Source organism: Aethalodelphis obliquidens, unplaced genomic scaffold (assembly GCF_003676395.1).
Source record: "Aethalodelphis obliquidens isolate GAN/ISIS:26980383/991018 unplaced genomic scaffold, ASM367639v1 scaffold36, whole genome shotgun sequence".
NCBI classification, from domain to species: Eukaryota; Metazoa; Chordata; class Mammalia; order Artiodactyla; family Delphinidae; genus Aethalodelphis; species Aethalodelphis obliquidens.
In genome coordinates, this window is record NW_020837980.1 from 2876296 (window position 1) to 2894288 (window position 17993).

Consider the following 17993-nt stretch of genomic DNA (forward strand, 5'->3'; position numbering starts at 1 on the left):
CAGGAATTGGAAGACTTGGACTGTGTTGTAGTGCAGCCTCTGACTGCGTGTCCTTGGGTCCTCACAGCTGCTTTGGGCATGGTTCTTTCCTTAGAAACAATCTTTTTTTAAAAATCAATATTAAAAAAAATAACTTCTCAGTTTTGTGGTATTTCTACAAAGACTTTCCGTGGTCTGAGATTATAAAATAAAAATTTTCCACACTCTTTTTTAGTTACTATGTGGTTTCATTTTTTGTTGCTGTTGAAATATTTCCCTATCTGGAATTTATTTAGGTGTGAAGTTTAGTTAGGGAGCCACCTTAATTTTTTTCAGAGGGCTAGTCAGCTCTCCCAATACTGTTTTTTGGATAACTTACCGTTTCTCTTCCAGTTGAAATGCACCTTTATCAAATATTAAAATATGTTTATGGTGTCTCTTGCTATATGGATGTTTTCAGTGTTCACTTAGTCAAATCTGTTACTATTTGACAGGAGTCTTAATTTATTTGAAGAGCTAGTATGTGGAAGAGCGTATAGACTTATTTTGAGTAGTTCCACAGGTTAGAAGCAGGATAAATGGCTGAAAATCACAGTGAGACACCCTTCAGTTCAATATCGCAAGGACCTATCTAAGAATTAAAACAGCTTGTGTGCTGTCTCACAAAATATTTACTTCTCTAAAAATCTGTTAATTTTTATTTCTTGACTTCTGCGTTGGTTTTATGTCATGCCTAAAATGCGCATCCTGTTAACTTTAAAATTGTTTATGTTTTCCTATGTTTTCTCTTCCTATTTTCCTGTAGGTACTACTAAAAATTTTAGACCAGTATAGGCAGAAAGAGTATATAGCTCCCCGTGTTCTTCAGCAAGCATTCAACTATCTCAACCAAGGCGTTGTTCATTCTGTAACCTGGAAGCAGATGAAGCCGCACATACAGGTTAGTGTCAGGGAGCAGCTCTCGGAAATCATTCTCTGGTTAAATTTTCTGGACAGGGTAAGTGTTAACTAATTCCATATTTTATATTTAATATGTTTTTGTTTCCATTAATAATTTCGAATGAATGCAGTCTTATATCTGATATGAAGGACCTGGAAATTTAAGTATTTGAGAAGAGTGAAGTTTTCAAGTTGTATGAATTGGAAGACTTGGATTTAGTTAATCTTGCTTGGAATCTTATTTAGCCTCTGTTTCTCCTCTGTTAGGTCAGATAATATTTTTCTCCCCTTCTTACCTAAAGGTTGCTAGGATCAAATGAGGTATTTTGTATGATAGCATTTTGAAAACAGTCCCCAGGGCTCTACTAAGTTAGTGTTATTTTGCAGGAAATGCAGCCTGATACATGACCATTTTCTTTTGTGGGTATGAGCAAACAAGGTTTTTATTTCTCTTTTTGGATTGTTAAATACTATAAAAGAGTTAAAGTTTTCAGTTTTTATATCAATTGTGTACTTAAAGGTAGAATCAGCATTTTATTAAAGAATAAATCAGAATGAAAAATTATGGACCATTAATAAATAAATTAATATTTACATACAGATAATTTTGGGTAATTCAAAGATGTTAGGAACGGGATTTTTTCCTCTCAAACTATGAATTCTTAAATTCTGTAATCTCTAAGATGGTATCTAAAAAGTAAAGCAATTCTTTTACTTTGTCTTTGGTGTCTAGGATAGAATTTGTTTAGTGTTATCTTATTATAGGTCTTACAGATATTAGATCTTTTGCATTGTTTTCTGTGGACATTTTAATAATGTTTGCCTAATTCCCTTGATCAAATAGTGATTGGTTCTTTGCAATTAATAAAGATACAGATTTCATTTTATTTTACTGTGTGCCTGTAAAGTAAGGGTGAACTGTGATAGCATTTTTTTCTACTTGATGCCTTTGGCCTTATTTTTACATGGCTGTAATGTAGGAGTAAGAAAACTCTGATTATTAGGCTGAATTTTTTTCTCTTAGAATTACTTAATTTGGAAGGAGTGATAAGAGATAATTTTGTTCTTACATATGTGATTGTTAGAGCACGGAAGGGCTTGGTAGAGCATTAGCGGCAGTGAACATAGAGGCTGTTAGATGTGATTTTTTTTTTTCCCCCCACTGAAGCCTGCACTTGTAGGGTAGGAAGTTAAGTTGTTGAAAATGGAAAAAGAAGAAAATGTTAATGTTGTTGAAATATTGACATTTAGGATCAAAATGGAAATGTAAAAATGTTCACAATAAGTAATATAATAGTAAATATAACCTTGGTTTGATATTTATTTCTCTTAAAGAATCAAGGTATGTTTAGGTATGTTTAATATTGATAGTAAAACTTTTATCCCCGCTCTTGCCTCAAAGAATAGCATTCATCTCTTTCTCTGTACCTTTAATCAGTTGTTGTTTAAAAACAATCTTATGGGCTTCCCTGGTGGCGCAGTGGTTGAGAGTCCGCCTGCCGATGCAGGGGACATGGGTTCGTGCCCTGGTCTGGGAAGATCCCACATGCCGCGGAGCGGCCGGGCCCGTGAGCCATGGCAGCTGAGCCTGCGCGTCCGGAGCCTGTGCTCCGCAGCGGGAGAGGCCCGCGTACCGCAAAAAACAAAAACAAAAAACAATCTTATGTTTAACTTCTTCTGCCCCCACCTCTACCCCTTACCCCCAAGGCTTTTGCTTTCCTTCTTTCACTTTAGCCAATGCAAACTTGACAGAAAGATTAATATAACAGTTTGGAAAACTAACTTCAGGAAGGCTTTCATTATTTGTGTTCCCCAAATGTGAATAGTCTGTACCCATTTGTTGTTTTGTTTTTTTCTCTTGTTAGAATATCTCTGAAGATGTGATTTTTTCTGTGATGTGTTATAAAGATGAAGATGAAGAGCTGTGGCAGGAAGATCCATATGAGTATATAAGGATGAAATTTGGTAATGGAGATGATTTTAGTCCTCATCAGTTCCTGGCTCCGTAAAGTAATAGAACTAAATTTATACTTTTAAGCAGATTTTACTACTTTGTTAAATTCCCAGAGTTCTGCTTTTCACGATAAACTCTGAAACTCGTGAGAGTTTGATGTTCTGTTGAACCGATGGACTTGAGATGAAAAGCTGCTTTATTTGTCCATCCCTCTCATGGGTGCTGAAGCAGTCATGGAACCATCTATGTATAACTCTTTCTGTTGTGATGCTGATCTGCAGGGACCATTCCTTTCTGTGCCTTTTGGGATACCTATTTGTAGATTGGGTTGTTCTCAGTCTGGGAGATCCTTTGCATTTCTGCATATTTTAGGAGCACCCCAATTTAGTTTGCATCCTTAACCTAGGGACTGAGTATTCCACAGGGGAATGAGATTACTTCTGATGACCCCACTGTGTGGCCCAGTTCTCTGTGGGTCCTTTTAGCCTTGGATCTTCCAGGAAGCTGTTGAATTGTGTAGGTTGCCTCAGTTCATTCCCTTTTGTCACCAGTTTGAATTAAGCACTTCCCGGAGTACTCAGGCACTTAGCATAGGAAGATGTTATTTGTGTACCTCTGTTCCTCCCATGGTGAAGAAGCTATCTGAGGGCAGGGACTTTATCTTACTTGCTTTATTTTGTATTCTCCATCCCTTCTACACCCCTACATTCCTCTGCAAGTTCTTGGCCCTAGTCTGTCTTCAGTGAATGTTGAAACAAATAATTGATAAGACTCGCACTGCCCAAGGCATGCTGAAGGTACTGTGACCACAGTGCTTTCCCCTTGTTGGGCCATATGTCTCTAGTTACTTGAGTTAAGCCTACTAATATAGATGCTAGATTATTGGGCTATGTTGTTTTCACAGTGCTTTGTGTTTAGATTCTTTGATTCAGTAAGTGAGGAAGCGCCTCTTTCCTTTGGAGACAAAGTACAGGAAAAGCAAGTGAATGAGAAACAATATTTACCACTGCTTTATCCTTCCATTCTATCATTTCTATTTGAAAATCATTGTACATATGCATGATTTATTAATTCCCCTTCCTAATGCTTTTGTTTTCCTAGTTTTCTTTGACAGAGCAGAATGATTAACTGGTCTTTCTTCTGTCTTTTTTAAGGCATTTTTTTAGTGTCTAGCTTTTCTATGATACCTGTTTTATAATGTGCAGTGTATTTGTTTAACTTTCAGAAGGCTACCATTATTTTACTTATTCTTCATATCAAATAAGAAAGTATCTCAGTTTTTAGAAAATATAATAGTTAAGAGCTGTGTGTGTTGATTGATAGAATTTACATTTTATTGATTAAAAGAGCATATGGATAATTCAAGACTAGCTAAAGTGCCTTTTTTCCTTAATCATTTCCTTCTGTAGAATGCAGTGGGTATTACTTAATATGTGTATTTTACTTTTAGATAACTACTGGGGAGAACAATTACGTTATTAGTTTTCTTTTATTATTTTTGTCATGTGCAGTTATTTATATTAACAGAATACCCTTGTCTAAATGTATTGACTGATATTAATAATGGTGTTTTTAGATTTGGTAAAAACTGAAGGAGCTCAGGCTTTGATGTTAAGACAGCCTGGATGTGAATGCTGGCCTGGTTGCTTACTCACTGTGTGACTGTGGGCAAATTACTTAACCTATCTGAGATGGAGTGTTTTCAGCTATAATATCTTGTGTGTGTATGGGTGTCTATATGTGTATTATCAGTTTGTTTGTTTCTCTTACTACGTAAGCTCCATGAGAACCATTTTTGTTTGATATTTGTATCCCCAGAGCTTAGAACAGTGCCTGGCACATAGTAATCACTAAATAAATTTTTATTGTTTTTTGATAGAGGTAAAGCATTTTTCCTATCCTCAGTGAAACAGATATGCCTAATATGTATTGTTTGTTTTAATGTGATTATTTAAAAGGACAACCTTTTAAATAACTAAGTATTTTAATAAACATTTGATATTTATTAAAATAAACACATTTAAATATGTGTTTATTTTAATAAATATCAAATAAAATTTAAATATTTAATAAATAACATTTAATTTAAATATTTAATAACTATTTAAAATATTTTAAAAACATTTAAAATAAATATTGTGCATGAGAGCAGTGATGATATATCTTTAGCTTTTTTGTGCTATAAACCAGTGTTATATGTTGACTGTTTTATTTCTTGGTTTTGGAATAGTGGTCAATAAGGTTTAAAATCTATAATAAGTAGTTGTATTTTTGCTAACATGGTTTAAACTTTTAAAATCTTAGATATTTTCGAAGATTATGCTTCTCCCACCACAGCAGCCCAGACTCTCTTATATACTGCTGCAAAGAAAAGAAAAGAGGTATATAGTTATTCTTTTTAAATACAAAACTGAAGGGTGGCCTGTGTTCATTTGACACTCTAATGAATGCCCCTAGTATTTGAAAAATTATGTTAGTAGTTATAATCTGTTACTTTAAAAATATTTTTCTATCCTTGTAAGGGAAAAGGAATATTTTGTTTTCTTACTTATAATTGCTTGATAGCATACAATAAAATGGCTTTATTTTTGAAAATTTGTACATCATATTTAATACAATAGTAAGGCAGTAAAAGTTCATATAGACTAAAATGGTTTCTTCTGTTTCTTTAGGTGTTGCCAAAAATGATGGCATTCTGTTATCAAATCCTAACAGATCCGAACTTTGACCCTAGGAAGAAAGATGGAGCCCTGCATGTGATTGGTTCCCTAGCTGATATTTTATTGAAGGTTAAGCTACTCAAATTTAATTTACTTAATAACACTGTGTAGCAGAGGCAAATGAGAGAATATGAAAGTTATGGATAATTTAAAACTGGTGACTTTCTGCATAATTGAATTGACTAAATATTTTTCTTTCCTTAATTAAAAAAATGACTTTTTTTTGATAGTTCCATTTTTTTTTATTTATTTATTTTTAACATCTTTATTGATGTATAATTGCTTTACAATGCTGTGTTAGTTTCTGCTGTATAACAAAGTGAATCAGCTATATGTATACATATATCCCCATATCCCCTCCCTCTTGCATCTCCCTCCCACCCTCCTTATCCCACCCCTCTAGGAGGTCACAGAGCCACTGAGCTGATCTCCCTGTGCTATGCGGCTGCTTCCCACTAGCTATCTGTTTTATATTTGGTAGTGTATATATGTCAGTGCTACTCTCTCACTTTGTCTCAGCTTACCCTTCCCCCTCCCTGTGTCCTCAAGTCCATTCTCTATGTCTGCGTCTTTATTCCTGTCCTGGTCCTAGATTCTTCAGAACCATTTTTTTTTTTTTTTAGATTCCATATATATGTGTTAGCATGTGGTATTTGTTTTTCTCTTTCTGACTTACGTCACTCTGTATGACAGAATCTAGGTCCATCCACCTCACTACAAATAACTCAATTTCATTTCTTTTTATGGCTGAGTAATATTCCATTGTGTATATGTGCCACATCTTCTTTATCCATTCATCTGTCGATGGACACTTAGGTTGCTTCCATATCCTGGTTATTGTAAATAGTGCTGCAGTGAACATTGTGGTACATGTTTCTTTTTGAATTATGGTTTTCTCAGGCTATATGCCCAGTAGTGGGATTGCTGGGTCATATGGTAGTTCTAAAAAAAAATGACTTTTTAATCATCACTTTTTAAATATGAAAATGTTGCTGTATAAAAAAAAATGATACAAAATGACTTGTGTTATTTATTTCTAGAAAGATCACTCAATATCAAATTATATCTAAAGTACTATTTCTGTCTTGTTTTAAAACATGCAATATGTAGGTAAAATTTTACAAAATTGTAAATAGAAGTATATTGTGTAAGTCATAACAAACGTATTTTATTAGGAAGTGATTTTTACATATGAAAAAGACATTGGTAAGCTAAACTTAATTTCTGTTTCCTAACAGAAGAGTTTATTCAAGGACCAAATGGAATTATTGTTGCAGAATCACGTATTTCCATTATTATTGTCTAACCTGGGATACCTTCGAGCCAGAGTAAGTTTTCCATATTTCCATTATAGTATCTCGAAATCTTCATTTGTAAGTTAATTATTGAACTAAATATTTTTGAATAAGTTGACCTTTTACCACATACTGAGGCGAAATGAAGGCAATTAGAATGTCTTTTATGGTCACATAAGCTGAGTAAAGAGCAAACTAGTGAATAAAGGAATTCATAGATTTTAATTCCAGCTGTTTGTTTCCCCTAGCCTCACTTGCTGCATATGCAAAACATTCAGTGAGAGGGATGATGTTACAGCAATGGTACAATGTAAATTCATAAGCTGATTAGTGTCCAAACACTAATGGAAATTATATTTTGGCTAAAAACTTGATTATGATTTCCAGTATAATAGTTAGATATGCCTTAATAAAATGGAGAAAATAATAATCCATGTAAATTTATTTGTGTTCTAAGTGTATATTATTTATAGAAATAATATATTTTATGGAGAAATAAAAATAGAACTTTAATTTAAGAGCCTAGTACTTATTTTTATAACTGTATCAACCCAACAAAATGTCTTGCTAAAACCAATATATGTTAAAATGCCTTGTACACTCTAAAGCATTTTATAAACAGAAGATAATAGTCACTAGGGAAATACTTGTGTGAATGTAGCTTAGCGATGTGGACGGCACACAAGTATTTTTATAAGTAGACTGTTATTTCTGCAGACTCTGTGAATTGTATTTCTCTTGTTAAGTCTTTAGTCATTCAAAGTAATTACTGTCAGTTGTGTTTTATGCACATAGAGAATTTAAAAAAATAATATGGTTCTGTGGTCTAATAGTTTAAACTTTGGTAATTTATGCAAAGTTAAATTTCTTCGTGTCTTGTGTGAGTGAAAAAATCAAGTTTGTTAAGCCAGTTAGTGTAAGGGAAAATAATATTTCATTCATTTGTTGTTAAGACCAGTAAATGAATATCAGCATTGGTTGGTTCATAGTGCTTTTGCATATAAATAATAAATAAGTTATGAATCATAATATTTATTAAAAGCATTGACATGATTTCTTTTTTCAGAGACACTTAAATTTGGCTCTGTTTTCTTTTTCCTGTGAATAATGATATTGCATAAAGGTAATTTAGAAGTAATAAAACTGCCTTTATTATAAGAAGTCTGGGAAATCCAGAAGTTAGCAACTAAGGCTAATATGCTTCTCTCCAAAAACAAATAAATAAACAAATAGCACTTGGTAGAATTAATGATATTTTACTTAGTGAGAAGTTCTTATATGTGTGACATTATTACATAATGCCATAATCCTAATAGTTTCCTACTAACTTTTTTCTTGTAACATAGTCCTGTTGGGTACTTCATGCATTCAGTTCTTTGAAATTTCATAATGAGCTCAACCTAAGAAATGCAGTTGATCTAGCAAAGAAGAGCCTGATTGAAGATAAGGAGATGCCTGTCAAGGTTGAAGCTGCCCTTGCTCTTCAGTCATTAATTTCTAACCAGACACAAGGTAAAGACAAAATTTTTAAATTTAAAAAATTTAAAATAAAAACACACCTTTTAGAGGGTGTATTTAATTTATCCTTTTGACATGGTCTTCTCAAGTAGTTTTGTTCACTTCCTACCCTAACAAAGATGAGTCCCTAAGTCTTAAGATTCAGGGTTTGGATTTTTGAGCTTTTGCCCCCTCAGAATTTTATAGGAGTTTATTCTTGCCACTTTTAGGAGTGTCTGTTGACTGTGGTTTCCAGAAAAATTTTAGATTAGAAAAGAAGTTGATGATTGGTAGATGGGGAATCAAGAGACCTGGGGGTCTAGTTTTGATTGTGCTACTACCTTGCTATGTAGACCTGGGCAAGGCCCATGATATGTTAAGACTTAGATGCTGTATGTTTAAATTTAGGGGGATTGGACTAGATGGCTTTAAGATTCCTTTCAACTCTAGGATTCTATGATTCCGCTAGTTCTGAAAGTAGCAAGTAGTATTTCTAGTGAGTGATAACACATATCTCATTTGTTTGTTTAGAAGAATGTTCTGTTCAAAATTCAAATAAACCTTTGAAAGTAAATTTGGCTTTATGAAGAACATGAACTTTTACCTCTATTCAACAGTGTTCCAGTGGAAGGACAGTATTGCATAAGCACATGTGGGGAGAAGGGTGATTAGAGATGGGGTGGGGGAGGGAACAGGCACATCAGTGTTGGGCATAGTCTTTATGTACATGATTTTTTATACTGTATCATGATAACATATTCGTGTTTGATAAGTCATGCTGATGACAGAGCACATGTGTAATTAGAATTTCTCAGTGGGTGCTATTGGCATTTTGGGCAGGACAGTTCTTTACTGTGCTGAACTGATTATCCCTATGTTACTCATGGGAAAATTGATACATTGGTGAATATTATTTTGGTACAGCTTTGTAACTTACTCACTGTGAAGCAAATATGTTATCTAGAAGCTATTACTCTGTGTTATTTACCTTGTGACCAAGTTACTTTCCTTCACCACTTGTCAATGGCTAATTTTTTTACTGAGTTTGTTTTTTATTGCATTAGCTAAGGAATATATGAAGCCACACGTGAGGCCTATTATGCAGGAGCTGTTGCACATTGTTAGAGAGACAGAAAATGATGATGTTACTAATGTTATCCAGAAGATGATATGTGAATACAGTCAAGAGGTAGCCTCAATTGCTGTTGATATGACTCAACACTTGGTAAGACTGGGCAAAGTTTTATGTTAGTTGGTATAAAGGCTTTGAATAATCTAAATAAATTAAACTCCAAAATCTGGAGTTCAGTTTACATGTAATTGAAATGCTAATATAAAAATATTTGCTCTGATAATTCTGACAGTTAATAATTTCTATATATACTTTTAAGTTTTCCTAGATTTTGGATTTATTTATTTAATGACAACCAGAAGTTAATTATTTGCTATCTGATTATAATAGCTAATATATATTCCACTTTAGTGACTAGATAAGGGAAAAATGCCCATGTTTAAAACATGACAGATTCTATCATTGATTCACAAAGTGCATATCTTAAAGTTTGAGCAATGCTGACATTTGGATGTGTGACACTCCCCCTTTTTTATTTTTTTTAAAGAATTTATGTATTTATTATTTATTTTTGGCTGTGTTGGGTCTTCATTGCTGCACATGGGCTTTCTCTAGCTGCGGCGAGTGGGGGCTACTCTTTGTTGTGGTGCGCAGGCTTCTCATTGCGGTGGCTTCTCTTGTTGCAGACCATGGGCTCTAGGTGCGCGGGCTTCAGTAGTTGTGGCACAGGGGACTCAGTAGTTGTGGCTAGGGGGCTCTAGAGTGCAGGCTCAGTAGTTGTGGCGCATGGGCTTAGTTGCTCCGCGGCAGGTGGGGTCTTCCTGGACCAGGGCTCGAACCCGTGTCCCCTGCATTGTCAGGTGGATTCTTAACCACTACACCACCAGGGAAGCCCGACACTGCCCTTTTGCTAACTTATAGAGAAGGGTGGGTATAGCAGTACTAATTGTTGAATGTGTTTGCTATTTTCATAGGCTGAGATATTTGGCAAAGTTCTTCAAAGTGATGAATACGAAGAAGTCGAAGACAAAACCGTAATGGCTATGGGAATTTTACATACCATTGATACTATCTTGACAGTTGTAGAAGATCATAAAGAGGTAGGATTTCTTTGTGTTTTATTATGTCATTATAGTAACTGAAATTTATATGATCACTGGTGATGAATTTTAAAGTCTTAACCTTTAAATTGCTATTTATGTTGCTGGATTTTAAAAATTACCCTCAAATTTTAAAGAAAAGTATTAAAATGATTGAAGGGAAATATTACATGTGGTTTTAAAGTATGTAGTATATCTCTTTGTGCTAAGCTTAGTTCAGTTCATCACATCTTCTATGTGCCGGGCTAGGTTTAGGGGGATATCAAATTGAATAAGACATGAGCCCTGCTTTTTGGAATCCATAGTCTGGTCTTCTTGGCAGAGAGAGACTGCCATTCAATCACGGTGGCAAATTTTAAATAATGGAACAAAATGCTGATGTGACAAATATCTGAGAATGGAAGGGAAGAAGAGCTTAAAACATCATCTTTCCTAAACTGAGTTCCAGAACAATATTGGGATAAGAATTTGTGCAAACATTTGTTAAGTGCTCTCATATCCGTTAGCTGATAGAATGTTACTATGTCACCCTGCCATACAGTGCGTAATGGTAGTGTCCTTTTGCAGAAGCAGAAAACAAGGTTCAGGTAGTATCAAGAGTCTGAATCATGTTCATAGAGCTAGTAAGTTGTAGATTTGGGGTTGCAGTCAGTTGATATATCCTGATAATATGTCAGTTAATCCCTACCTAAAACCTGCTGCTCTCTTCCCCAAGTATTATATATTATATAGCCTGTACTTGACTGGGATTAGATTTGTGTTCATTACTTCTGTGAGCACGGTTGACTCGTTTGGCAATGATGGCAGCTCTCATTTTGTACAGTGGGACTTAGGAAGCAGGTGCTGGTTCTTTAAATAGCATTGTTAAACCCTGTGGCTGTTGACTTATCCTGTGTTTATCACATACCAATGGACACTTACCAGGTTCTTAAAAATGGTTCAGTTTTCTTCTCCTGGGCAGGGCTTCCTTTGCCTAAAAGGCTTAGTGTGAATTTTTTTGTCCATATTCATTATTGTATTGTTGTGTCCTTGTTGAAACAGTATGGGCCTATCAGTAAAAGTGAGATTTCCAAGTTAAGTTACATGTATACTTAAGGATTATTCTTTCACTTTATATGTAGAACTTATATTTTAAATTTGAAGAGAACTTAGACATCGCCTTGTCAAGTTTTCCCAAATATGTGTGTGTGGAGGATGGGCAGTAGTAGAATGAGCAGCAGGGTTAGTTTGAAGACAAAACAGCATTTTATCTTTTTGTTTTAATTTTTAAATTCTTGATATTAATTTTATTTTGAATTTCACGTAAAGTTAAAGGAGCATGTGACCTTATTGTGATTATCAAGGGAGGCATGGGTTAAAATTGAGATGCACTAATCAAATCCAGCTTCCTTAACCTGCAGATGAAAAAACTTAAAGCCTTCAGCTAAATGGCTTTACCAAGGTCATAGGTAACTAGAGGCAAAACAAGGACTGGAATCTTGGTCTCCTGACTACCAGTCTTATGATTTTGAACTTTAACTTACTAAAAGCAAACTTTGAAAACAAGATTTCCTTAAAAGAAATACTTACACGTGTACAAATACTTAATGTATGAAGAGCAGAATTATAAATCTGGAACAGATGCTTAGTATTTTTATGGCTTAAGCCTTCACATTGAAATCCTAGATATATTAGGAATTAATTTTGGTATAAAATATGAGATAAGGAAGTAATTTAATTTGTAATTTTATTATGAATTTAACTGCCACTTCTATCATGAGTCTACTTTTCAGAATTTCCTGGTTATTCTTGCATGTTTAATTTTTCACGTGAAGTTTAGAATTCTCAATTTCTCTTAGAAAAGTTCTGTTGGTATTTTTATTGGGATAATATTAAAGTTATAGATTAAATTAAGAGTTATGAATTTTAAACTAAATGTTTAAAATTTGTCTTTAGGTTACTCAGCAGTTAGAGAATATCTGTCTACGGATCATTGATCTTGTTTTACAGAAACATGTAATTGGTAAGTTCAAACATAGAATAAAAAGGTAAATTGGGACTCTTTTTAAATTTGATGAAAAATGCATTTTAGCCCTTCAAATTCAACAAGATGGACAGTTTTGAGAAAGAGAGACTTGCATTCTGTTCAATTTGTAGATATACTTTCTGATTATAGGCATCCAGATTTTCATTTAGAGGTAGGCTTAACATATCCAGTTAAGAATTTTTGGTCTTGGAGTTTTTAAAGAACAGAGTATTTAAAGTTTTTTAGAAAGGAGGAACTGGGATGAGGTTCAGGTGAGGTTACTTTAATCTGGGATTGAAAAATGTGAAATGATAGACATATATCCTATCAGAAGTGTGAATTAATTGTTCTCTTGTCTGTTATGGTGCCTGACTGCTGAGTAGAATCAGTAGCTAATGCTGGATGTTATACACTGATTGGAATTTGTAGAGGAGACAACTTTTTCATAGTATCCAAGCATTTTGAAGATGCCAGCCCCAAATCTTGTGGGCATGAGGGAAATGCAACCTGTATAGTGTATAGATAGAAAGATGGAACAAAAGCATGCTACTGCCTAAGAGCAGTTGTTTCCAAACTTTTTATCATTCACACCATTAGTAAAAAATTGAGCATGTACTTCTAATGTATGTGAATAATATTTGAATACCTATTTATAGGCAATATACATGTTACTGTACTACATTTACATACATAAAAATAGAAATGTAAAAACATGAGATTAAATATAAATATATATGTATATATTCACTACGTGTTCTAATAACATTCTTCTCCCATCTCAGTGGATTATCCTGCACCCTGCCAAGGGTACTCCTTACTTTTGAAATAGTTGCTGTAAAGCAGTAGTTCTAAGACTTTGGTGTGCATAAGAATCACTGAGGATCTAGTTAAAATGAAGATTCCTGGACCATAATTCCAGAGATTCTGATACACTCAAAAAGAGTATATTCACTTATGTCCTTATTCATGGGAGAGATTGTAACTGAAAATTCTCCATTAAAAAAAATTTTTTTAAGGACTTCAAACGTGAATTTTTAAATTGATTTACAGTATTATAATAGTTTCAGGATTACAATGTAGTAATTTGATATTTTTATAGAATATGCTACATACAAAGTTATAAAATATTGACTGTATTCCCTGTGCTGTGCATTACATGCTTGTAACTTATTTATTTCAGGTGAAGGGGATTAAGAGATACAGATTACTAGGTATAAAATAAATAAGTTACAAGGATGTAATCTCCATTTAAATTTAAAGTAAAGTAATCTTGAGGAAAAAACTGTAAAGTAAAGCAAAGGGAAGTAGTTTATACCAACCTTCTGTAATCTGCCTACACCAAATATTTAATTTGAGCAATTACAACATCAGGATGTTAAAAAAAGGAAAGGGGCCTATTTCTTGGGTGTGGTGGGCAGAGGAGAAAGCCATGGTTTCAGCTGCCTGTCGTCTCTAATCTCATCCCTAGTCCCAGGGTGATAACTGATCTCTCTTATGTTTTCAGCTGTGATGCACATAATGTTAGTGGCCCTTTTTTGAATCAATATTTGGCTATGCAAGATCTCAGATTAAAAAACAGCAACAACCAAACTTGTTCTGGAAGATGTCATGGGCTGAATCTGTTAATCCAGGACCCCCGCCACAGTAGTCTGACCATGTTATGTCCGTGGGTCCAATCTCTTTCCATTGTCCCACTTCTCCCTCCCTCCTTTGCCTGTTTTCATTGCTAATTTACTCATGAAGTTGATTTATTATTAGAAGCTAGGCTTAGCTGTTACCGATTTAACTGTTCTATCTTATGCAGTAAGTCAAAGTTAGTAAAACCATCCTACCCTAATAGTCAGTCTTCTTGGTTGAGAATAAATGAAAAAACTTCTGGTCAATTTAAGCAGAAATGGAATTTAGCGGAAGGATAGTCGTAGCACACCAAAGCAGTGGGAAGGCTGGAGTTGGCCAGAGCCAGCCAGGATTCTGCCGTAATAGTGGTCTGCTTAGAAGGCCAGTGCTGCCTTTGTCAACACTGGGTCCTAGGCTGCCGCCTACCATAGTCCAGACTCCAACACAGACCCTGTCCCCCCCACCCCCGCCCCCCAAAACTGGAACAGCTTTGTGCCTTCTAGTTTCTCCCTCAAGATTCAGAGTCCTGGTCTTGAGCATCTGAGTAGCCAGGTAATGCACACATGCCGTAGCTGTCACGAATGTGAAAGGAAATATTTCTACCTTTTAGGCTTCACTTTAGGGAAGAGGCATTTGCTTTCCTGAACAGAACTCTCAGAAATTTTATATTCAGACAATTGGTTGTATTTCAAGTGATTGTCTTACATAACAAATTATTTCCCAGTATCTATGATTTCCGTCTTATTTTGCTTTTGGTAAGGCATATATCTGTATTACTAGCTTTTGAATGTATTAAGTTTTAAATAATGTTACAGAAAAAAACTTTATTCAAACTTCCAGGGTGAATATTAGTTCCTTTTAATAAGAAGGGAAAAAAAATAATTAACTTTGAAATTAAACTTTTTTGTTCAGTGACATGGTAGGAATTATTTGAAATTTTTGTATTGAGGTTTGTGTTTTCTGATTGTATGTTTAGATATAATTTGCTTTTGAGTGAGGGTAATAATAATAAATATATGTACAAATGCAAGCACATTCCCTTTGGACTCTTCTACTTTGAGTATAATTGTCTTGAGGTAAATTAAGAAATACTGTACAAATTTTACAAGCTTTGTAAATTGACGAAATACTGTCCAGTATATAGTTTGTAAAAATATGTGAGACAGACAGATATTTTCACCTAGATTAATTAAGCTCTCTGAAGAACATTATTTGTAAATTTAAAATCCTGTGTAGGAGCCACTTACAATAATCTATTCCTTCTTGTATTCATTTCTAATATAGTTTTATATATATATATATATATATAAACTATACTTTCTATATAAAAAATATAATTTTTCAGTATTATAAGTAAGTTTAGTAAAAACAAATCTTTGGCTTGTCTTATTGAGTAGGGGGCAGATCTTGGTAAGAAATGGAAGGTGGCAAATAGATGTAGCTGAAGATGTGAATGCTGAGAAACAGATGCTCAAAAGTACATTAGATGTAAAACATGTGTGAGTGTATAGCCTAAATCCTCTTCTGAGTGGTCTTTGTGTTTAATTTTTGCTATTTCCTGGGATTCTAACTAGAGATTTTCTTCTTTCTAGAATTCTATGAAGAAATTCTTTCACTGGCATATAGTTTAACCTGCCATGGTATTTCTCCTCAAATGTGGCAACTTCTAGGTATATTATATGAGATTTTTCAGCAGGATTGTTTTGAATATTTTACAGGTATGACTTTGACCATGTAACAGTTTTGCTTTTCTGTGTCTAAATAGATATTATTTTCGAGTAAAGGGTGGTGCTACCATAGGAGTGTTTTTCAGCCCTAGGAATAGAGGTAGTAGGAGGGAAACCGTATTGCCTACTGTATCTTAAATTACTTTGCAGTCAGAGTATATATCCATATATTTATTAATATCTTCTGAATATCGACTATATTCCAAGTATTGTTCTAAGCTCAGCAATACATCAGTGAAAAAAATAGACAGCCCTTGCCCTTTTGACACTTCCATTCTAGTGGGGGGAGGGAGACGGTAGGAAACACACAGCCAAGTAAGTAAATATACAGTATGTCAGATGGTGATGAGTGCTATGGAAAAAAAGAATAAAATTAATAACAATCACTATAATAAATGATGAGCATTTTAGTCTTTCTGATCCACATTTTTCTCATTTATAGAAAAGGTGGATTTAACACTTTCATTTCTAGCATTTTGTGGTTGCAAGGGAAGATAGTAATGTGTGGGTGCTACAGAAATAAGCTTTCAGTGGTAATAATTTATTTCTACTTCTGTTACTCAAGTCTCACTGGGATTTTGAATTTTTTTCCAGACATGATGCCTCTTCTGCATAATTATGTGACAATAGATACAAATACTTTACTATCAAATCCAAAGCATTTAGAAATACTTTTTACAATGTGTAGAAAGGTAAGCATGTCCTAAACATTTGTCATAGTGATTCTTACTAATGGTTTACTTACTAACGTTTACTTACTAATGTTGTATTTTACTTCAGGTACTCTCTCAATTTGTTTCTTATACATTTAGTTCTGTATTGCTTTCATCAACATATATTTGTCATTTTGTATTTTCAAATGGAGTTTGGAATTATCTGAAAATTTCATATTGTGTGTTATACTTAAGAATGTTTGCTACTTTTATAGCTGTGTACTTTATAATGCTTAGGTAAATAATTTTCTTCGTGTTTTTTCTTTCAAAAATGCAGACTTGCTCCTTGATTAAAAAAGAGTGCTAGGAAAATACCACACAGTTTGTCAATTATTGATTTTTCTTTTAATTGAATGTATATATTAGAAGACACTAGATATAGGTAATTTGAACATAAATAACATAAGACAAAAAATTGGAATAGTTGGAAAAACAGCATCATTTAGCTCAATACAGGATAATTGGTAAGCCACATAGTGGCTACTGTTGTATTTATGCACAAACGTGATTGTCTACTATGTTATCTTTGTCACAAGTTAGATTTGGCCCTCTTGGTTATATCTGGGAATCATTGTTGACTAATGCTTTCCTCCTCTTTTAGGTGAATATATGTATCAATATATACATAAATATAAAACTGTATTGCATAGAGATGGCAGATTTTAGAAAGCTCAAATAGCCAGAAACCTAAGTTTGGCCTTGGAGTTGGGAGTAAGATAGCTAGTGTACAACCTATTTTCCTCCCTAGAAGAGATGTGTACCAGACTCTGTTAAAAGCGCTGAACTGATAATCAGTTTATCTGATGGAGGTCTCAGTTCGGTTATAAAGAGCCTGGGAGATTTTGGGAAGTCACTAAGTTTCATCACATGTAAACAGCAGGAGGAGAATCACGATTTTTGAAGACTCATATTGCTCTGTAATAACCCAGCTTGTTAAGTCATAATCACCTGGCTGTCTTCAGTTTTTTCCTAAGTTATAGAGACAGCTGCTAGTGAGGGAAAGGGGAAGAGAAAGCAAAGGCAGAAAACATAACAATCCTACATGGTCCTTTATAACTCACAGTTGCTCTGTATTATAGCAGATATAGTAAAAGTGACGTTCACAGTGATGGCCTTCTACTTGTCAAGTAGTTAAATATATTTCTTATTTCTGGTCTTATTATTGAACTCTTACTGTACACTGGTATTTCCTAAGCACTTTATACACATGAATTTATTTAATCTTTGCAACATTATATCACCTTTTGTTAAAGAGGAGACAGGCATTTTGCATTGTGCCTGAGGTTTAGAAAACTGACCTAGTCACATAGCTGTTATGTGTTGGAGCTAGATTTGAATCCTGGTAATCTGGCTCCAGAGCCCATTTTGTAAGCTA

The 17993-nt window shown here is 34.1% G+C and overlaps 1 protein-coding gene across 3 annotated transcripts in view; it reads left to right on the forward strand.

Annotated features, from left to right (window-relative positions):
* The window catches only part of IPO8 (importin 8), a 71185-nt gene that overhangs the window by 24418 nt on the left and 28774 nt on the right, over positions 1-17993 (forward strand). For all 3 annotated transcript variants that reach the window (XM_027129322.1, XM_027129323.1, XM_027129324.1), the window contains 11 exons: positions 785-919; positions 2784-2883; positions 5177-5253; positions 5545-5661; positions 6831-6920; positions 8234-8399; positions 9449-9609; positions 10431-10556; positions 12492-12558; positions 15771-15896; positions 16500-16597. In XM_027129322.1, the coding sequence (XP_026985123.1) occupies positions 785-919; positions 2784-2883; positions 5177-5253; positions 5545-5661; positions 6831-6920; positions 8234-8399; positions 9449-9609; positions 10431-10556; positions 12492-12558; positions 15771-15896; positions 16500-16597 (1263 nt within the window). The remainder of the gene's footprint in view (positions 1-784; positions 920-2783; positions 2884-5176; positions 5254-5544; positions 5662-6830; positions 6921-8233; positions 8400-9448; positions 9610-10430; positions 10557-12491; positions 12559-15770; positions 15897-16499; positions 16598-17993) is intronic.